Source organism: Tinamus guttatus, unplaced genomic scaffold (assembly GCF_059628265.1).
Source record: "Tinamus guttatus ecotype Peru unplaced genomic scaffold, ASM5962826v1 Tinamus_guttatus_pri_ptg000171l, whole genome shotgun sequence".
Lineage (NCBI taxonomy): Eukaryota > Metazoa > Chordata > Aves > Tinamiformes > Tinamidae > Tinamus > Tinamus guttatus.
In genome coordinates, this window is record NW_028288705.1 from 4,714,001 (window position 1) to 4,736,797 (window position 22,797).

General features: G+C 38.0%; 1 protein-coding gene across 7 annotated transcripts in view; it reads right to left on the minus strand.

The window, feature by feature from the left end:
* Nucleotides 1–2,751: 2,751 nt before the first annotated feature.
* Nucleotides 2,752–22,797, minus strand: part of OSBPL8 (oxysterol binding protein like 8) — a 71,805-nt gene continuing 51,759 nt past the window's right edge. For all 7 annotated transcript variants that reach the window (XM_088522949.1, XM_010218164.2, XM_010218163.2 and 4 more), the window contains 16 exons: nucleotides 18,937–19,021; nucleotides 17,417–17,588; nucleotides 15,085–15,319; nucleotides 13,913–14,097; nucleotides 12,095–12,176; nucleotides 11,469–11,567; nucleotides 10,974–11,070; nucleotides 10,535–10,633; nucleotides 9,511–9,608; nucleotides 8,332–8,421; nucleotides 7,595–7,731; nucleotides 7,079–7,264; nucleotides 6,793–6,880; nucleotides 6,318–6,423; nucleotides 5,635–5,740; nucleotides 2,752–3,866 (listed from right to left, as the gene is read on the minus strand). In XM_088522949.1, coding sequence (XP_088379075.1) covers nucleotides 3,731–3,866; nucleotides 5,635–5,740; nucleotides 6,318–6,423; nucleotides 6,793–6,880; nucleotides 7,079–7,264; nucleotides 7,595–7,731; nucleotides 8,332–8,421; nucleotides 9,511–9,608; nucleotides 10,535–10,633; nucleotides 10,974–11,070; nucleotides 11,469–11,567; nucleotides 12,095–12,176; nucleotides 13,913–14,097; nucleotides 15,085–15,319; nucleotides 17,417–17,588; nucleotides 18,937–19,021 — 2,001 coding nt within the window. In that variant the 3' untranslated portion in view covers nucleotides 2,752–3,730. The remainder of the gene's footprint in view (nucleotides 3,867–5,634; nucleotides 5,741–6,317; nucleotides 6,424–6,792; nucleotides 6,881–7,078; nucleotides 7,265–7,594; nucleotides 7,732–8,331; nucleotides 8,422–9,510; nucleotides 9,609–10,534; nucleotides 10,634–10,973; nucleotides 11,071–11,468; nucleotides 11,568–12,094; nucleotides 12,177–13,912; nucleotides 14,098–15,084; nucleotides 15,320–17,416; nucleotides 17,589–18,936; nucleotides 19,022–22,797) is intronic.

Below are 22,797 nucleotides of genomic sequence, written 5' to 3' on the forward strand. Positions count from 1 at the left end.
AGCGGCCCGCCGCCCCCGCACGTCGCCGCCACGCGCGCACGCGCCGGGAGGGAGGAGGCACCGAAGAGAGGAGAGGAGAGGAGGGCCAGGCGGGTGCGACACGACTTTATTGAGGGCAGGGGACGGCGGCGGCCCGCGGGGCGGCCGACACGCGGGAGGAAGCAGGAGCAAATAAATAAGGGCAGGCTCTGGCCTTCCAAAGCGGCGTTTCCCACCTAGTCAAACACGGGCATTGCAGAGCAGGGGCAAGGAGTCGAACGCCTGAAAATTTAGATGACAGGGACAGGTATCTGTGCCCCACACTCCCTAAAAAGGATCCAGTTCTTGCTTTTTTATTTTATTTTCTCTTTAGAAAAAGACAACAGGACAAGCAGCCTCCCACATTTATCGGTGCTGTCCTTATGTTACAGAAATTACTGTGATACCTCAACCGAAGTTGCAGCTTCAGTATATCAAACACCACACACTGCAAAACGGTCTCTGGTCACAACTCACCAGCCAGAAGAGGAAACTCTCTTTAAAGAAAGCTTTTTTTTTTTCTTTTCTTCCTTTTTTTTTTTTTTTCTCCCCCCTGGGGGCTTTTTTTTTTTTTTCTCCTTTTGGGGGCAAGAGAGAGTCTGACTAAGGAGGAAAGCTCGCTTTCAAAAACAGACGCCTTCACAAAAGATGGGGTGTTACATATGGCACACGCTTGACAATTATCCCGACACACTTCAGGACAGCAAGAAACCCACCAAGAAGGCACTGTTTGCAATACTCGAGTGTCCGGCAATACCCTTGCAATACAACAGTTCAAACAGCTGTACAGCATCCTTGTTACATGATATTTACAGAAAGAGTGGTGAAGTAACAACCTTCAAGCAACCATACCAAGCACTGCATCTCAGCTCTGTTTCATGAACACCGGTCTGGCAAAGTTTCCCAAAGGCACAGGAGGGCAGCAAACAAAGAAGAAAAAAAAAAAGTAAAAAGAAACAACTATCACAACATTTTATAGGGCAACCTTTAAAATTATTTAACGGTTTTAATGGGGAGGAAGACATGCTATAGCCTTATAAGAAACATCTACTATTTGAAAGTAATTAATATGTGAAATGCAAGAAATACCTCCTCATGCTAAAAGTGCTACTTGTTGCATTTCACATGATTTTTTTTTCTTTAGGTCATCTGTATCTAAATGGCAAATTAAAGGCTTAGAGTGCTTTTGTAGAAAACAAACAAACAAAATCCCTACCATGGCAACAAACTCGGAGAATATCTTATTTCCTGTACAAGAAACAAATAGTAAAATCAAGTGTGAAAGTAAGTGCTTGTCTGAACATTAAAAAACTAGTTGAGGTCACTGCCCTCAAACATCTGCAAACTGTACAATCATTTTTTTATGACTATGAGCAGAGTTCAGTCTTAGGTACGTAACATTCAAGATCTGCTACACATCATGGTAAAACAGGATAACAGGGATGCGCTAGAGAAAAGGCTTCAAAAAAAAGACCTGCAACCAGGTGCACTATAAAGGAGTCAGCAAGAAATTGCTTTGTTTCATTCATGTGAGGGAGCATTATACAAAACTCGGCAAAATGGGAATTCCCGGCTTGTGCTTTTTAGTATTTCAGTAATCTTTCAGTCAAAGCAGAAGCGTGCAGCTTTTACTTTGAAAATTTTCACAGTGTAGAACATAACTAACTTAATTTTTAAGTGGAGAAGGAAAATACCATGTAATTCATGTAAAAAATATATCTAGGCTGGGTTATTAATTGATTTTGAATAGAAGTGATTAAAACCATCATAGAAGGAAAGAAGCACATTCCTATCTACAATGGAGATGATAAGTCTTAACCATCATTCATGAACTTCAGCACCAAAAATTTAGCAGAGTGCTCTTTCAGGGTTTTAAGCTATTGCCCAAATTTGCAGTTTCTGTTTGCCTCCCTCTCATTTCCTCGTATATCCCTGTCATGTACAAAATACACTTAAGGAATTGCAACAGATCCTAAAACAGGTAAAACTTTGACATTTGAATGATGAAATGAATGATCTAAGTGCTGGGAGCTTTAATTATTAGAACACCCTGCTTTCTTTTCCTTTATGACATCTTTTACTCTGCTGACAACTTCAGGTCCTGCTGTGAGGGATCCTACCCCGCCCCTTTTTCTTTCTTCTTTATTTTGTATTTTAAAAAAAAATGAGAGAAAGAGGGCTCTTCTACATTCACATATTTTGCCTTATTGCCTATGGACATGATAGAAGCCCAGTCCGGTTTGGTGGTGTCCTTGGAAAACAACGTGGCTGCCCTTTACAGCCTGTCTCCTGTCACCCCGCGGTCCCGCCTGGGCTTCTGAAGGGGTCTCTGTGTTACTGCAGCTCCTCTTCAACTTGATTCGGAGGCAGAAAGGCTTAACTGGCATTAGGAACTCACCAGACAAATATCAGCACTAAATTATTTTGCTGAAGTTTTGCAAATTGTGTACATGCATTTTTTTTTCTAAATCAAAACATGTTCAAAATCCTGGCTTTAAATCAAAATTTTAAGCTTTCTAATTAATCCACAGAATAACAGTTAGGTGCACCAGGGCAATAAGTTAGATAGGATATATTGCAGCAAGGAAGAATTTAAGAGAGACTCAGGGTCTCATTCTGATTTGTTTTGGTACGTGTATTGTTAGCCATCCTGATATTTCTGAAGCCTTTCCCCTAGGAAAAACACATTTTCATTTGCGAGTGAACTGTTGACTGTGTGGCTGAATTCTGCTCTGCAGAGTCTCTCCTTTGGGAGATTCAACTCAAGCTACACACTAGATACAACTGTGTGTTAACATTTTGTTTCAAAATAAGAAAGAGTCCCTGATAGGAGCAGCCTGTCTTCTGACCATGAAGTGGTCATACACAAAATTCAAAGCTGCCAGTTTATCAAAACTTACAAACATACTGCAAATCCTTGACATTTGTAACTCATAAGCATGTGTGGACCAAGGCAGTACTTTCTTGGCTGCTGCATTGTTAAAAACTTGCTCTGTATGCTATATGGAGGAATGTTTTTATGAAGAAACATAAGTTTTAAAAATTGTAAAAATAAAACCACTGGCTTATAAGCCCTTATCACAATTCAGAATAAAAACTGTCATACTTCCACAGACAAATCAAGGACATTAAAGTGTAAAGGTCTCAAAGACCTCAGCTCTATACTTGCCCGTTTCATGAGCTTCGTATAATAATGTATTTGTTTGACCTAAAACAGTTTACTTCCAACCACCCAATATTCGCTCCACACCCCTTACAAAAATGGCTGCAAGAGGGCTACTTCAAAAGCTACTTTGTTCCAAAAACAGTAAGTTTATATGTAACAAACTCTGCTTATTGATTATTCTACCAAAATAGGAAACATGCCCTACTAGCGGGGGCTGACCTCTGGATTTGGACTCTGAGCTATTCCACAGTGAAGGTAGAGCAGTGCAGTGTATGACCTACAGCAAAACACAAGGCTGATGTTGCACGTCTGTGAGACAGGAGAGGCACACACCAGGAACGAGAGTGTACTGGCACTTGCACGATTCTTACTTCAACTGGGTAGACAGGAGGATGACTCTGAACCATGCACTCCAGCGCAAAGTTCTGTAAGTTGTTGCTACAGGGCTCTTTGAGATAATATTGCATCAAATGAAGTCCCACTCAAAACATGGTCCCCAGTAAGAGTTTGATCATTCCAGTTCAGAAAGGCCCGTGTTCATACTTCCTATTTCAAGAAAATATTGATGAGAAATTGTAGCACAATCACGAGCAGAATGATGACATAGTGCTTAAACTGCAAAAATTGGCTGTCCATGGATGGTGGATTGGAAGTGACTCGATTTCGTAGAGCCATAATGTCCCTGGAAGAAATAAAATAAAATCCTTTAAGGAACAATCAAGACAATTTGGTGTTTCTTGATATGTTAGGGATCCTTGCAAAAAGACAGTTTTTGAGGAAAATTATGAAATATTAGCGAGTAGTCGATATTTGGGAAGAAGGGTAATTGATTTAATTATCTTGGTCCTTTACATACTCTCTAAGGAAAACAAATGCCAGGAAAGTGGCATGTTATTTCATGTATTTCATAGATTGCATTTCAAGCAAACATACTGTCAAGAAAACAAACAAAAAACATCAAAAAAGGAAAATATTTTGATGCTTCTACTTTCATTTTTCCTATTTAATAAATAATAGACGTCAGAGTTCAACAGTTATGCTGTTCCTTGAATCTGTGCAAAACACAGCCCCTCAAATTAAACCGCCCATGTTTTTACACTTCGAGCTGAAGTACTTAAATCAAAAATTAACAAACTAGCTCATAATAATCTATGCATGTATTTTGCATGTTTAAAAAGCATTTCACATCTCTATTTTCAGGTAGGAAAATATTAGTTGCAAAAAAGCCTCTCCAGTTTCTAATAAGCAGTTGGTGAAGAGCCTGAGACAACCAACATTTCCCATCATTTGCTTATTTTATACAGATGTGACAAACTATTAAAGCATCAATGTTTATATATAAAAAATCTAGTATTTTTCCCATTGGGGGCATGATGTGTTGCATGCATATATGAGGTTTGGGTGCTCAAATTCATGAAGGCTTTGGCAGCAGTTATCCTCTGGTTGTTTTGCAGAGGGAATTATACTTTTACATTTTATACTTTTAAGTTTCACCTTAAAAATGACCATGGTGGTTAGCTGCGCTGAAGGATTTTTTTTTAATATATTCAGCAGCTTTTATATGAAACACTTCTTGTTTCAGTCTCTGCTTGTTCTCTGCTTTTGAATCGCTCTGCTCTCAGAGCTTTCTCATTCCTACTTTAGTGAATCAAACCCTTCCCCTGTCTTAAACTGATCCACACTAGTGAACTTGGGCACAAAGCAGGACAAATTCCAAAGAGATTTAAAATCAAAATTTGGTCCCAAACCTACAATAAGAGATGACCATGGAAAATCTCAGGTGATTTCCCTAAGGCAAGTATTTCATTGCTGTGGGTCCTGAAAAAGATTTTACAGTCATTTTTTTTTTTTAAGACCTGTCAGTCCACCTGTATCAGCTAAGGTGTCTAAATAAAGTTTTAAAATGTTTCCATTTTATAGTTATTCTGTCTTGATTACTGGACTATATAAATATTTCTTTTGAAATCATTATGACTGTTTTATCATCACATCTTTCAGTTTTCCACCTAGCACTCCTGTTGAGATGCATGGCTCAAAATCCTTCCATAACTTTCTAAAAAAAAATTAGTGCCATCTCTCAAATATACAAGGAATGAAAACTGATTAAAATTATTCCAGGAAGGAAGGAAAGAAATACAAAAATACACTTCCAGTGACCCAACACTAGAAATCCCCAAGCCATGTATTTCAGATTTCCCTATTCATAACTTGACAATTCTCCACAGAAAACAGCCTGCATTTATCAGAGAAGACACCAGGCTTGTTGGTGCAGCAGTGTCTTTCTCTGAACTACTCTAGTGCACACCATAGCCCAAAGCAAAAATTATGCCAGAATTCTTAAACACCAGTCTGAAGTGGTTTACTTGGTTTTTACTTACCCAACTTAAAACCCTCATTAAAAGCTAGAAAATTAATATCCTTGAAATTACAAAGCATGTTATTCAGTCTACCTCTTAATATCTTCTTGTGTTTCCTTTATAGCTTCAATTGCACTTTGTAGTTCACCAAGGTCTGCCCCTTTCTTCCTTATTCTTGTATTATGCTTCAGGAGTTGTGCTAGAAAGATGCAAAAGCCAGGCGTAACCGACAGAAAAGACTGCTTAGTTCAAAACTGAGCCATGTTCTACGAAACCATTCGCAAAAACGAGGAGCAAGGGCTCCAGCTGAGTTGGTACTGAAGGCTAGAGCTTTATTCTAGAGTCAACTCTAGCACAGGACAGCACGTTAGGCATCTGAAATATTTTTAAAACACATACTGGACTAACTGCTACAAGGACTGTCATCAACAAAAATCTGTTTTCTATCAACATACCGCTCTACAAATTAAATATACATACATACACATATATACAAAGGCTGTGTTGTTTTAATTACTATTTACAAACACTTTTTTTTTTCCCCACAGCTATTTAGTCTGCCTACATTACATATGGATGATTAAAAGAACAGAGAAGTTACCAATTAAAACCATGAGCCATCTGCTGCTTTTGTTTCTCTAGGACACACTTTGTGATCCAAAGCACCTAATGATCTCTGATACAAGCATCCCGGGTAGAAGAGTGTGTGACTCTAGATTTCCATCCAACTGTGGAATAAATTTACCATTTCTACATGTAAATGTATCTTTTCCTACCTTCGCTTCCAGAGGAATCCTGATTATCAGGCTCAGGGGACGAGAAGCCACACTCCCCTTTCTTCTGCTGACCAGTTGGTTTTCGTTTGATTTTTGGAACACTCACCTACAATTGATACACTTACAAATTATTTCCTGAGAATGAAGAATGTGCTACTTTGCCACAATTTAACAGCAATAATTACAAACACAATAGCCTAAAGTTTGTGCATCTTCTCTTTTAAAGAAGAGATCTTACAAAACTGTTGAGATCGAGCTTGAATACTTTATATTCCTATGCAATTAGCAATCTCCTATAATAAATAAACCATGCAACAGAGAAGTGAGAGACTATGGACTGGGTAAATTACATTTCTGTAGGATAACAGCAGTATCTTCCATGCCTCCCTTCATCGCTTTGATGAGACTCATGCACATAATAAAATATGTCCAAATCCCTGGATCTTGTGCAGTAGCCAACAAAATCAGAGCCTACCATTGGTGTCCGATGTCGAACTTTTGTTTGGATGGCACCATCTTTTTCAAATTGGATCATATCATTCAGAGGGTCCCATGGCCTGGTGCTACACAGAGAGTGAATGCAATTCATTAATGCCATAGCAGTATAAAGAAGAAATATTTTCTTATTCAAAGAAAAATATTAAGGATAGCCAATATCTCTCCCTACAGAAGGTAGACACGGAGCTATCTTTCACAAGAGGCTCAGCAAAGGTCACTTTCAAACGTTTAACAACCAGGGTTACAGACATTTCAGCACTCACTCTGCGTATTTGTAGTGCCATTCTCCTGTGACAGAATCCTGATCAAACAGTTTGCACGTCCACTCTTCACCTTTAAGTTTCCTCTCTTTGGCACCCTTTCTCTGGGCTTCTTCAAGAACATATTTCTCTTGAGTGGCTTCTGTTTGGTCTTTGTTATTTATTGCTCGAGTCACTTGTTGCCAAAGCCTGACAAGTGAGAAATATAAAATGAGTTACAAACTAGTTGACAGAAAAAAAATATTTCCCTAACAAGTAAATGAACCAACCTCCAAGAACAATATGACCACAGGCTAATGCATCTTTGAACTACATTTTCATTAAGACTTTCTATAAGGACAGGGTTTCTAAATAATGACTCTGTATTCAAACAGCATTTCTTTCTGGTTTTATAGGTCATGATCAGAAAAAATACAGTAAAACAGGAAACATCAGCTGTTGGCTAATGTTTACAATTCGGAGAAGATAATATGAGTTACTTTGTAGAATCGGTTACACACACTTCTAAAGCAAACTTACTTCTCTGACTCAAAGTCACCCTGCTCTTCAAACTTCACTGTGTATCTGAGTAATCTACGCTGCTTGATATCCGAAGTTGGGTTCCAGAAGATCTCTGAAACGTCTGTCTTTTTGTCACTAATGGTAACTTCACTGTCCTGTAACACACAGAATTTGGCTTAATTTTAGGTCTTAAATAATGCCAAGATGACACAAAAGGGAGGAATAAGCAATTTTGGTAACATGAATTTCTTTTCTGGATGATACATATAGCTAATAAAAATTACACATGCTAATTTCAATGTTCAATTTCCACACTCTGTTCAGGTTCTAACAGGAACAGAGCAGCAATGGAAGCATTACAATGCCCCCAAAACTCAGTGGTGACACCATCATCTCCCAGAACTGATTCAAGTTTGAACATTTCATGCTGGTGCCCTAGCAGTTTGTCACAGTGCTAACATGAAGATATTTTACCATGTCAAAAATATTTTTGCATGAACTACTCGAGCACACTCAACTTATCCATCCCTGAGAGTTGCAAGCAACATTATGTTGATTCTCTAGTCATTCCTCAGACTGACTATAGTATATTATAGTATAAGATTCTTGAGCTGACTGTAACAAGATGTTTTTTTATGAAAGTCAATCTCACCAATTCTCAAATCTTACGAATTTGTTTTGTAACACAGTACCATTTTCACTTGTCTTAACTGTCAGCCAGAATTTATTAAGCACTATCACTCATCACTACTTACCCAGTGACCCTCCAGAATAGCCAGAACTTCTTTACCAAGCTTAATTTTTCCTGATATTTGATTAACACTGTCATTGTTACCCAAGAATGGCTGTAAAACAGAGAGAAATGCTTTCACTTTTATTTTAATAACAAATTATATCTTCAAACATGTCAAGTGTTAAAGAAAAAAGCACAGTTATGAAATGCATTGCAAGCAGCCCTACCTGCTCTTAATATAAGAGCTTCTCGCTGTTTAATCCCAGAAATGACTATAAAATCACAGAAAGCTGTTCTCCCTCTCTGTTTTCTCAAATGCTTTGCTGGACAGAAGTACAAGGGCTGACTAAGAAGTGTGGAAAGAAACAGGGAAATAATGCAGGCTTCTCTTAGTGGTAGTATTGTCTTGGAGGATGTTGTCACTTTCTAATTTTTACTATACTAATTGCACCAGTTTAAGGGTCCTTTCTGAGCAGGGACGAATTCTTGCAGAAACACCAACAAATAAGACTGCCAGGGATTTCTTCCAGTACTTTTGATAATCTACACATATATCCTGTGGGCTGAGGAGCCAAAGCTTCAAGTAATACAGCCTCGTAACTTTTAATTTTCACCTAAAAATTCACCCGAATGCACAGTTTCCACCTCCACATGCTTCTGCTTTACAATTGTTTTTTTCAGCTTCCTATCGGATTTTGCCTCAAAGGTACCAGAAGTGCAAGCCACTCATGTGTACTAGAGAAACCCCTGCTAAGTCGTTGCGAGTACTACAAATATTAACATTCTTTTCACTACACCTACATCTGAGATTTTGAACAATGTTTCTACAGCACAAATCACTCTCAAGAAGAGCCCATGTAACTTAGCCTTGGGCAGACAGATCGAACAGCTAGTCAAAACCTTTGCATCGTCTTTACTCAAGAAGTCCCCAGCAACTTAAGTTTTATCCTGGATGGAGGAGGGGAACTTGGGTTTGAGTTCACCTTCAAAGGTTCGCTAGGTGGTTTATAAAGACCATTTTCAGCTTCAAAAATAAAATAAAAATGGATATGGGGCAATGACATGAAAATTCCTCAGTTTCCAAAGACAAAGAGCCAATTCCATATTAAAGAAAACATAAATAGTTCATGTCTACAGAGTGACCTGATCATTTATTACTATGCTCATTCTCTTCTGGTGTCCACCCACAGCATTTCCTAACCTTGAGCTTGAATTCAATGGTTGCGCTGTAGCCCGTTTTTTCACAGGTGATGTTGACAGTTCCCCCAAGCTCTAAAGTCATGGTGCCATAAAGAATTCCTGAAAAAAAAGATCCCAAACATTTATAACTAAGCAAGGTATAAAACTTAAGTTCTTTGTGCACAATTTGTAACAATTCCTACAGTAAACACTGCTGCATCAGAGGAAAAATAGAGAACAGCCCTAGTTATCATCTCTTTAGTTGACCTTTTCTAATTATGAGTGTTATCTTCCTGTCATAACCCACACACACACAAACATTCAGGAGAATTACAAGTAGAGTGGAAGAATTTAAAAAAAATCTGAATATGCATCCACTGTAAGTGATAATTTTTGTCACCAATGCCACACACACAAAAAAATACAGAATATCAAAAACATAAATGAAAAGTTATAAGAAAATGGCCAACCAATCCAATGTCAAATTATTTAATTCTGCTAGGTCATTTCCATAGCTGATGAAGAAAGCATTATAGAGCTGGTGATTGGCCAAATTCTGTCAGAAAACATATGGTTGGATATACTTGGTTCAAATATATCCATTTATATAAATTAGATCAGTAGTTAAAAAAAAAAAAAAGATGGCCAGCAATACTGCCCTGTATTTTGTACAATTACCCACCTTCCAGAAAGTTTTACAAACTATTAATGGGTTTCCTATACTGAAATTAGAGATGGATGGGCATGACTTACAGTTAAATAATATATTCAAGTGTAGATACTAACTTGACATTCACGCTTACAAGAGAAAAAATACTAGAGAAGCTCAACAAAATTGTTCTTAAAAACAAACAAACAACAAAAAAAAACAGTATTTTTGTCCTGTTGAAATATTTGAAAGTCTCAACAAAAAGAACTATCCAAGTTGCCTGTGTTCACAAAACTCCTCTCAGCTGACAAACTCAACTTCAAGACAATCTGCTGCTCAGAACAGTGAAGCTCTGTTCTTAGGGTTTTTGCTGTCTAGTAAATGGGCATGTGGCTACCTTTGCAATGAGCGTATGGCATGGTCATTACATAATCCTCTCCCCTGTTCAGGAATGTTAGCCGTCCTTCTCCATCCAGTATGGCAGATAGCGAATTCCCTAAAAACCAGAGAGAACATTTTAGCGCACACTTTCCCCACTGCAAGACACTTGTCAACATTTCCTAAGAATTGAGCAACAATATTAAAGAACACTGGTATACCTGGTGCTGCAATTTACACTTTCTAGTGAAAATGTTATAAAAAGGAGCATCTGCAATTATAAATAAAAATACTGATTACTCCCAAGACTAGCAGCAAAAACTTTTTAAGGAAATGTGAATACCATGTTCAAAAGCCAACTTCTTTACCAGCTTTCTTCTACCCACAAAACATAGCTTGTGGCTTCATGTACACATTTGACACTTTGACAATAATCCAGAAAACATCTTATTATTTACCATAGAATTTGGATTTGGCCAGAATGCTACCACTAAGGCAAAACCCATCCTTGCGATTGCTAACGTAGAAGGCAGATATTGGAGGATGATGAGATACCTGTTGAAAACACACATATTTGAAGAAAATCAAGCAATATAGCATAAACTTTAGCTAACAATGACAGAATACAGAATTCAAGTTCTTTAGATAAAGATCAAACAAATAGTGTTACTGAATTTCATGAGTTATTCAGAAAACTAATGTTTGATTTTTCCTGGAGGAAGAGAGAAGAGAAATGCAGGAAACACCTCACTTGCTTGTGATATCTCTGTCGGAAGACAGAGAGAAAGAGACATCTGTAGGACAGCAGTGCTAATGAGGAAAGCTTTTTGAAGATTTTTCATGTATTTAAATACTTTTTTTCCCCTGAAACTGCCACCTCATTTGCCTTGCACAAAAATGCCATAAATGTATTTTTCTCAAAAACGATTTTTTTTCATAGTTACTCTAACTACCTGTTCTGCAATGTAGAAAGTCTTGCTGTTTGTTCTTGGGTGAATCCACATGCAGCGGAAAGTCTCACCAAGTATAGGATTGTAGGGCTTTTTAAGTCCCTGCAAAGAAACAGAACAGCCACACAATGCAGGCAGAGAACTTGCAAAACACTTTACCAGGCTGACACTGAAGATAACACTGAGAAAGTAAATAAATATATAATTTAGAACATGTTGTACTTGATTTCATCATCTGAATATAATGCACATTTATTCTACTGTTCATTTTACGGGAATCAGGACAGATTTGATACATGACTAAACTAAACTGAAGAAGTGGAAAAAATGCCATTTTCCTCACCAGAAATAGGCCATCATCAAAGAGAGGTAAACAAAGAAATGTCTCAACTTTATCTCAAAGAAAAAGAGTTCAATTTCTACTTGAAGGTAAAAAAGAAAAAAAGCAGTTGGATATAGTCTATTTTAAGCATGGCTAGCAACAGTTGTACAACTGATGAAAACTTAACCTTGCAGTTTAAAAAATTCATAGCAAAATAATTAACAACAAAAACATACATCCAACACATCCCAAAGCTCAGAAATTAGACAAAGCCTCTAACACAATGACAAAATATACGAAAAGACACCTTTGGCTTTTTGTAGAATCCTGACAAATACCACTTCACTACTTTCTTCATACGGTTGTAAGCATTCTCTTCAAGAGCAGCCCTGAGAAAAAAACAGAACGGACAGATCAAATACAAAAAAAAAAATTCCATTATGCACTGTTTCAGGTGCAACATCCTGTTAATCCTTGTACTGGATCTTATATCTAGGAACCAACAAAAATGACTGCATTGTAATTTGCAATCACAATTATTAGAAAATGTTATTAGAAAACGATATTAGAAAATGCAATCACGTTATTAAAAAACCTTCAGAATGATGCTTCAAAATAAAAACTATCAAAACAGTTGTGTCAAAATGGAAATCGAATAGAAAAATCAGAAATAGCACTTCCTGAACAGTCTTTTCTGTGAAGGGAAGCGCTAACAATACAAATGATGAAACATGGGTTGCCAGAAACCTACCAAAAGAGCAGCAAGAATGTATGTAAATTGAAAATAAATTGGAGGAAAACATCTCAACTCCAGTAAGTTAGTGTTTCTTTCAGCCAGGCTGCCAGATGAGCTTCCTACTATGCACAACATACTCCAGAGAGCACGAGCAGTGCACAGAATGCATGTAGCTATTTTGCATATAGGATTTTAATGTGTGAATAACAGAGCAGACAGAGCAGGCTAAAAATTGTTTGACTGATAAAAAAGAAACATGCAAGAAAAACTTCCAAAACACAGAATGTATTTAGTTTCAAGCACTGGCAAAATCCTTCTTGGAGTCTACTCTTGAGCACCTTCCAGGGAAATTTTGTGTGTATGCACATACACACACATATTTAGGCACACACACACACACACAGAGAATTATTAAAGTAAGCTGGAGTTCTATTAACATTTAGAAAACCCATCTATTCAATGAGTAATAAAAAATTTAAAAATGTATTTAAAATTATACTAAATACTTTGGTTTTTGTCTTTGACTTCTGCTTCTTTGCTAACAGCCCTCACACCTGTGATGTAATCCACCTCAGCAGACTGTACTTTGAAAACATTTTTACTTTCACGTTTAGTTTGACAAATTGAATCTGTCTGTCTGTCTGTCTCTCTCCCCAAAAGAGAACTGTATCTTTCTGGACCACACTGCGAAACTTTAGGCCAAAATAAGGTTTCTCCTTCCTATATATAACAGGGAAGGACAATAAAAAAATGTTTATTTTGCAAAGCCAACCAAACTTAATCACAAGAAAGAACAGTAGTGCCGGATGTACTATGTTTAGATGTTTGTATCACTAAATCCTGTTCCACTTTTTGCATCCACTGCAGTTCTTCCATTTATAAAAGATACTGTTTTAGAAAACTGTTCTACTCATGTTCAACTCAGAATTGAATAATATCTCAATTTTCTTCCTTTATTTGACCATGTAAATTCATTATAAACTTGTAGGTAAATATGTATTTTAGAAAATAAAAATAAAAATAAAAAAAGCAGCTAGGTGGTACTGTTTTACCATTTCAAATATGCATCCTGGCGAAAAAAAAAAGAACAGACTGTTTTAGTGAAGGCTTCCAACCACTGTCTAAAAGACACAGAAGTGTCTTACTAATTACTAATAGGCATCAGCCTTCAGGATGTACCTGCCTTATGAGCTCTTAGACATTTATTTTTCAAAAATAAAAACCCAGCAAGGATATTTGATGATTTGCCAGACAGGCACTCCAACACTAAGTAGTCTATGACTTACTTTAAGATGAACACACAAAGAACAAACACTTTAATATCTCACCTGTTAACTGGTTTTAGTACAAAAATGAAAATAAACAAAATCAGAGATAGGATTGACTCACTCGGACAAAAAGTCTGCATGGTAGTAGTAATCAGACAGCTTGTCCAGGAAGGAACGAGGTTCCAAGATAAACGTGGGCAGCACGACCTTGGACAAGTCCATTCCTGGACGGACTTGCTTCAGCAGCGTCCAGATCAGACTCTTGTTTTCTTCTGACACTACTTCTGTCTGAGCAGCCTCCCCAGCCTAAAGTGAATAATAATAATAATAATAATAATAATAATAATAATAATAATAATAATAATAAACTCCATACAGAAAGGCAAAACAAAATAATTTTTTAAAAGAGACCAACACATTCTAAGGATGTAATGAGAAAGGAAAACTGGATACTCAGAAGAGTAACTGTGGGAAAGAGATCAAGTTCCTCTAAACAGACATATGACAGACATCTCTAGTTCAGGATGCCAGATTTACTATTCAGTGTTAAAAACAGATTTGTTTCATCAGTCCTAAAATGTTACAGAAAAAATGGAGATGGAATATTCTTCAGAATTCCTCCCTTAGCTTTTTTTTCCTAGGTATCAAGAACTTTTTCCTGTGTTCTCATGTGCAAGATTTATAAAGCTGTTCAACTTTTCCCCACCATGCAAGCTGCCACATTTACGTTTTTTAGCACATGCTGTGATCAGCCCACAGTATCAATTTTCCCTCAGAGAGCTCCACTGGGTTTAGTGAGCGCAAGCAGCAGCCCCAATACAACGTGCCTCCTTTCTGCCTGCGGAGAGGCAAAATATTTTTCCTTACAGCTTTGGAAATCAAAAGCAACAGCTGCAGAAAAAGAAGGCTTCTTTCTAGAACAGTTCTAAAATACACAGTCAAGAGTTGACCATCAACATAATCTTTTCATAAAGGTCATGTAAAAACAATACTAGAAAGTAACAAAGCACCAAGCAGTTTTGTCCAGTAAGCATATATATATATATATATATATATATATATATATATATGTAAAAGGAGAAAAAATTCTCACAACACTTTAGAGAGAGAAACTCTCCAGAAAAGCAGTGGTAGAATATAGCAGAAGATGTGTGGAAACACTTTTTCCCCACTATTGCTAAAAACATGAAAGAAAACTCTGCAAGTTACTTTTCCATATTTGATTCAACCCCAAAAATATTAGCTTGCTCTTTGGAAAGGAGGGTCTGCCCACTACGTGAACTGCACTTTTACCTCCCCAAGCTCTTCATGACTCTGTTCCAAGTAAGTAGTTTCCTTAACATCAATTGGTTCAGGATCAACATAAGAATCATCCTGTCGCTCAGATGTGTCACTGTCACTTTCTTCACTTTTCCCCAGTCCATCGTTATCAGATTCATCATGATCGTGATCATTTTCCTTATCAGATTTGTCAGAGTACAAGTCAGGATCTTTAAACTGATGCCTTTCAATTTCACTGTCATTTAACCTACAAAAAAATAATAATAAAAAAAAGACAAAATGAATATTCAGCTCTACATATAATATTTTTTTTTTGTTTCGAAGACAGGATCTTGGCAAAATAGAAAACATTAGTGCCAGTGAATATCAACAGCCTTGATCTAGCAGCAATTTTGAACTAGCTTTGTTGGAGTTATACAGGATGCACTCTTTGCATTGAAATGTTACATGTAGCAAGCCTAGTTTCCTCATATTTTTACCCATGAAGTTTCCAGATTAGTCTTCCCTGTGAAACATGCACGTAGACCATATGAAAACATGTAAAGTTCACTGATCACTAGAGAAGTAGTTGTATTTGGTAATACTTCAAATAACTTTTATTCATATTATTTATTTGTACAACTGCACGAGGGGACAGGTAACCTAAATTACCTGTCTGAACCAACATTACAGAGTGCAACAGCAGCACAGCACAACTGAAAAGGAGGAGAAAGCCTTCCGCAGACTTTAGATAACTGGGATCTCACTAACACAGTGGGGGAAGAGGCTCGCTACCTAGGAGAAAAAGATAAAGAATCTCCTCTCCTGTCTTCATTTTATTTGAAGTTGTCATACAAGGCATCACATGGCAGATAAAGAACACTGCCTCTTCTCTCAAATTAAGAAAATATAAGTGGATATTGTTTTTTTCCAAAGATACAGGAGTTAGGCTAGCTCTGAGCTGGAGCTTTTTAAATCTTCCTGGGAGGCTGCACAACTGCACAGAAGTAGGAAGCACACAGGACAGTGTTAACACGGAGCTAAACCCACCTTCACCTTTTCTCACCCTCTCCTGGCAACCTCAGCAAAACTGCAGCTGATTTTTTTATTGTTGCTTAGATAGTTAAGCACTGAACACTTTTGGAATAGGCTATACCCCAATACCTACCTAATTAAAACATCATTCTTAATTAAGCTTAGCAGTTGTGACTAATTGCTGTGACTGCAGTCTGGGCCAGCTGAGGAGTTCCTATCTACCAAAGCAGAACACAGTGACTTTAAACTACAATTCACGACAACAGCTCTTCAGCCAAACTGTGCAAAGCAGTTTTATTTCTTCATGAGAGAATGGAAGGAGCAATAACCTCCACTGAGAGACTCCTCAGCCATATGGATAGGGCTATGAATTGGATCTGAGGCAACAATTTGCATTTTCTCAGACTGTTTATGCCAAAAAGAATTGCGTTTCTCCCAGTGCGATGCTTTAGCTCTGCCTCAAAAGCAGAACCAAACTACAACAGCAATACAAGCTCCCTTCCTACCCAGAGAAGACAGACAGGCAACTGACTTTCGCACATAAGTGATTATTATACATATATATATATATATATATATATAATGTCAGTCAAAAGTATATTGAATTAATGGAAGATTATTCAGAAAAATCACAAACAGCTGAAGATTCAGACCGAATTACTTCAGATAAAGGAGCAAAACTTTTCTATTTTCTAATGCGCTTTGCTGCCACAATTCAAGCGTTTGAAAAGACCATTTATCATGCTTGCTTAATAATATTTTTGTGAGAAAGTTCATTATGCTCCCAAAAATCTAGCTGAAAGCATTTACTGAATTGATCAGGCAGATAACCCAAGTCTGCTTGAACACCGTATGCCACACGATAAATTTTATCCACTCTCTGGTTGAAGGTTGAAGAGATCCAAACGTGAGAATTCAGCTTTTATGCTGTTTTTGAATTGAGTTGCATCTAAGGATTCAAAGCTAAAAACATGCTGAAAATGTGTAAAGAGCTATATTATTCATACTTCAACCAAAAACAACAACATATATTCAGATCTACCAACTTTTGTCACACAAAGTAAACTTTATATTTTCAAGTGAAGCAGAAGAGAGACCAACTTGAGGATACCAAAAATTAAACTTGAACAATTGAACTTACAGATGTAGTATCCCGTTTTGAGTTCCTGTGCCAAACTCCCTCTGTACCCATTTTATTCTTACAAACTCTTATAAACACAGAGCAAATAAGGCATCTAAACAGAAAGCAGGAGCAAAAGACACTGTGAATTACTACCATGGAGTTTTGACCAATGGGCAATCCAGTTTAGTAATTAATTAATTTACTTACGGGAAGTTTTCTCCACTGTGCAAGTTGTTAGCACGAAGCAGACCATAGAGAGACACGTGCGTGCTGTCTGATGAGGAGTTCAGATCATGTTCCTTCCCTTCCCTAATCATGGTGCGCTTCAGCAGACTCGAACATTTCAGAGCCAGCTCCAAAGCGTCCATCCAACACCGGCCTAAAGACAGATTTATTACCAAAGTATTTAACCAAACTGTACAACTTCAATTCCCTAATTTCACAGTCCTTTATTCATCTGTTTACTTTAGCATGGGAGACATATTTCAGTGAAAGAGAGAGTTGTTCTATGCTACCTGCATTAGATTTTATAATCTGGTGTCAAAAATCTGGTGGTGACAAAAATAATTCAATGGCTCAATGACATCCAAAAGATGTTTCAGAGTAGAACAAGCAAGGTAAGTTTAGCTTCTACTTCAGTATATTCTAGTGTCCCTTCCTTAACATGTAAGTACCATGGTTCCATCTAGGCCCTACCGGCTTCCTCCAAAGTTGCCTATACCATGCTCTAGTTTTGAAGACTAAATAACTGCATCACTTAGCAAAATTTGCCAATCTAATACAACAACAATGTCAAATAGGTGCTAGAATAATAGCATATAACTATCTTTTCAATATAAAGCATGGCTATTTAATTTTTTTGCAAAAAGATAAGTAAATAACAAAATGATTTGTTTCTTCTTTCCATTCCTTATTTCTTCATTCCAAATTTGCAAGTAATTAACAATGAATAAATAAAAGAGATGGAATATAAAATGAAGGTAGCATAAACCTATGCTTATGGACAAATTAGCATAAATAACCCCAAAATGCCACTTCTACTCCCTTTCACATATATATATATATATATATATACACGTATATACATATGTATGTATGTATATAAAAATATCTCTTGATTTAAAGGCAAAAGAAGTCCTAATTTAAAAGTCTGTACTGGTAACTTTAATTAAGGAAACAGTTGCTAAAGGAAAGGAGTTGAAAGGAAGGAAAACAGTTACTAAAAACAAATTACACAACAGTCTTAAATTCTGTTTCCCTTTTATTATAACTTCTCAAGATGGCTGCACTAACATTGAGCACCCTGCGATAAAGTCTTGATACAAAACTGTATTTTGAGGGCACCGCTACTGCTAGAGCTCTGCAATGTTACCACACTGTATAATACATAGACAGCTCCATTAGAATCAATGCCTGTCCACATCAGCATTTTAAAAAGGAGCTACGTTGAGTGCTAGACGATAATTAACATAATGAAGTCTCAAGCAACCTCTTTCCTGCTCTGCCCAGCCGTAGCCCAATGACTTCCTTCAGGTCAATATTCTGCTTCAGTAACCTTGAAACACTTCCAGTACCAACACAACCGAATGCACAGTGCTAATGGAGAGCTCTCACAATCATGGAATTGCAAACACCCTGCTGTAATAGGTGTAGAAAAAGAACTAAAGACATCTCTCTTCTAGGAAGTTCTAAAATTCAGGAAAAAAAGTACTAAAATATCTATTTACCGTCTGATTCTGAAGCAGCTCGGATGATCAAGTAACTGCTGGGTAATGGCTGAGTTATAGAACCAACTGCTTCACCTTTTGGACCCTTGAAACACACAAAAGAGAAGCAAGAGCATTAGGTATCTTAGCCCAGGTTTAGAGTTCTTCATTCAGGCTGACACAGGGCAGGGCTATTTGCTGTCACTCAGCAACATCTAATGACAACATGAATGGAAAGATGGACAGCCCTCTTTTACTGGATTTCTTCTGCTGGGTCTTCACTCTAAATATAGCTCCCAATTCAACCCCACTTTGAAGAGAAAGGCCTTTGGCATTCAGATCAGTTTGTTTTGTTTTTTTTTTTTTTGGCAAATCACAGTTGGATCCATAACTTGCAAATGCTCTGCTGATGCCACTTATAGCAGGAAGACAAAAGCATCAAAAGGAAGCCTACTGGGGGTGTCACCCTCACTTTTAGGGATTAGGACACACAGAGAGATTGCAAGGGACAAGTCCTTCCTTCTCAGCTCTGTATGTGAGCTGAAGGACTGAGATAAAAAGCAAGCAAAACAAAAGGACCTTCCATGAGGAGGCTCGAGAGAGCTGATTTACAACAAATGCTGCCAAGCAGCGGAGCCCACAGGGCCCCATTCTTCCCCGCTCTGCTCTCTGCTCTTTTCTGATGAGAGCAAAGACTCTTTGACGCCCAACAGGCCGCTCCAGCTCAGGAGGCCCAGCCAGACACCAGGGCAAGAGGAACGGCGGCACAGAACGGGAGGCCCTTTGGGCCGATCTCCTGTGCCCATGTGCTGGGCTCCACGGCCGCAGCCGTCTGCCCGTCCTCTGCACACGGGCGACTCGCTCTGCGCCCACAGGAAACGGAAGGCAGCGCCTCCCGCCCAAGCACCGGAGTTCTCCACGGGTTTCCCCTTCTTCCTTTCTCCTTAACTTCTCCATTAGCGGATAATCAATTCACAAAATATTTAGGTGCCTAAACCTTGACTTCAGTGGAGTTGGTGCCCCCCAAAAGGGCATACCCAGGTCTATAAAGGCATTTAGATGCTTGGGTCCTTCTATAAAGAGTATCAGCAGGGCACCACGGCATTGTGCTCAGTCAAAAGACACAGGATTTAAACCGCCGAATTTTAATTTTCACTGTGAAGTTCTGTGCATTTTGAACTTAAGAATTATTCCCAAAGACCCTTCTATTGTTGCCAAGAATTGGTCTTGGAATAGAACATTAAACAACCACTTTAAGGCTCCTTTGAAAAGTTTATTTGTGGAAACTTTCAGACAACTGACAGGCAAAGAGGGCTGTATTAAAGAAAAAAAAAATACTCGAAGCTATCATTGAAAGCTGGGTTAAGCCTCCCTAACTGGTGAGTTAACACATTCTGCTCTTGTTTGATTTCCCCAGAGAAGCCTAATGAAAAGTTAGTACAAGGCTTAGAAGAGGGAATTGGAAAGCAAGCAGAAGTTTAGAGCAAAAGCAGGTAAAGGCAGATATTTTAGAAGCAAGCATATGAAACAGCCAAAACATTTCCGAGAGTGGGAGGGGGTAGCAAGGAGTGTTGGTGACACTTAAGACACCAATACACACACGCTGGCACTGGTGTAAATGATGTTCAGCAACTCCTGAATGCTAAGGACACCGTAACAGCAACCTGGCTGTCCAAAAGCTCATATATTGCAGCCCTCATCCAGAACGAGCTGAGAGCTGCTGGCGAAGGGGAGGAAGGAGGGCTGGAGTCACCTCCTCGGCCACCACGAGCCCTCCATTCCCAGATGACCGAACCCGGACCAAGGGCAGAGCTCTGCCCAGGAGCCCTGGGTGCAGAGGACACAGCACTTACTGTGCACTGAGAGACTGTGGTTTGGGATGGTAAGATTGCTCCTGTGGGGAAGTACAGCCTTAGGTGCTCTGCCATCATTAAAAGTGAGCAGATCTCTTGCAATGGACATTTAAGCAGCCTGGCTTCTTTTGGAATAACTGCTTGTGGATCTTAATTTCCTCTAATTAATGTTCCAGAAACACTGCACATTATTTGTTTTGATGTCACTAGTTACGAATTCAAAATCTATTATCTGTATATTAATATTATTTGACAAAGACACTAGGAAGTTTCCATTGGTTAGGTGACTTACTGGAACTGTTTCTGTCCTTGAAAAAGTGACTGTACAAGTCAGATACAAGGCAATGGCTAAGTTTAAAATTCTGCTTCCATACATTCAAAAAAACTTTTAAATTTACTTCCTGACAGAATATTCATGCCAATGAAACTCAAGTGTCATGAACATTCATAGAAAGTAACAAAAATAGATAAACAGCCACACTTTTAACTAAATATGTAGTGAAAAATTATTTTCAGTAATTTTCCTAGGTAGCAATCTCAGAAAATCGAAGTGGCACCGGGACGGGGCATGTGAAGGAGAACGAATGTGAGAGAGTGCACAGGGCTTCAGAGCGCGTGAGGAACATCAAAGACCACAGCAAGAAGCTTAAGGGAGCATGTTAAGTGACTGGCCTCAAACTACTGCAGAAGAGAATTCAAAATCTGCCAAAAGTGGGAAGTGTGTCCAAGCAAGAAAATCTCCTGCAGTACTTACACCTGTGTAAATATTTTCTTGCAATGTCATCTTCCTAGGCTGATGGCAAACAAGGTTCACTTTATCTTTGATTCAGGCTCGTCCTGGTAAAGCTACTCTGTAAATCAGTCAATTGCTATTATGCTTATGAACGTTTGCCTCGCAGTAATAAATCTGTAACTAGGAAGTTATAGTTGACTAGGAAAACAAGGCAGAAAGTTTCAAACTTCAAGGCCTTTCATCTAATTAAAACTAGTAATTCTCAACTGCAAATAGCCATACCAAAATGAACAAATGCCACTCCAGCTCTTAGCACATTTAGAATGGACAATTACCAACTTGTTCAGGTTCAAGATTTGACCTACCTTAAAAAAGTAAAAATCTGGTGGGCCATGTCCTCTAAATTCTAAATATCTAGTTAAAAAAAACAAACAAATCCATTTCTCATTGCCAAGCAATAAAGAAATAAAAGATCGATTTGTGATCTTCTGCAGACAGGCCACCACTTTGCAATGGAGGTATATGAGCATAAATCATTAAGTCACATTAACACCACACCCTGTAGCTTTGTAAAAGAGCATGAAGTTTGTGTTCTGCAAACGTGAGATCATCACTAATCAGTGAAAAATCCTCCTGAGGAATACAAAAATAAAATTATTCTAAAATGTAACTACCAAAGATTTGCTCTACAAGTCACAAGTTTATATAACATTGTTAGTGGTAATACTTTAAGACGATGACCTCAAACAAGCACCAGGAATTACACTTGCTGACTGGCCTTCTGGTCTGAAGGAAGAAGCAAAAGCACTGTAGCACATTCTACAGCTATCACAGTGCCACATCTGTGTCAACTAAAGGTGCAAAAGATGCAACTTAATATAGATGGTAATTGCGAAACAAAGGCTCTAATATTGTACAATCACTTCACTAAAAGAAGTTGTCATTTCAGGAGATAAATATGTTCCCTTGTGCTATGATTCCACACTACCTCTCCATATGTATGCATAAAACAAGGATTCTATTAGCTTGTTTATTTGAATATAAAAGCAAAATTTGAAATAAAGATTCCCATGAGACACTAGGCTAATCCTTCACTGTGCAGAACACTATACTTTTCAGCAGTTATGGGCTAATAACTAACGATATTACGTCATGCATGACCAAGCAAACACCAGAAGGGAAGGAAAATATTTGTCTTTCTAAAATTTCAGCCAAAAAGGAGCATAAATAGGTAACAAGGTATAATAAATACTACTGTTGTACAAGGAAGCCGCCTGAATGTTTTATTACACCCCT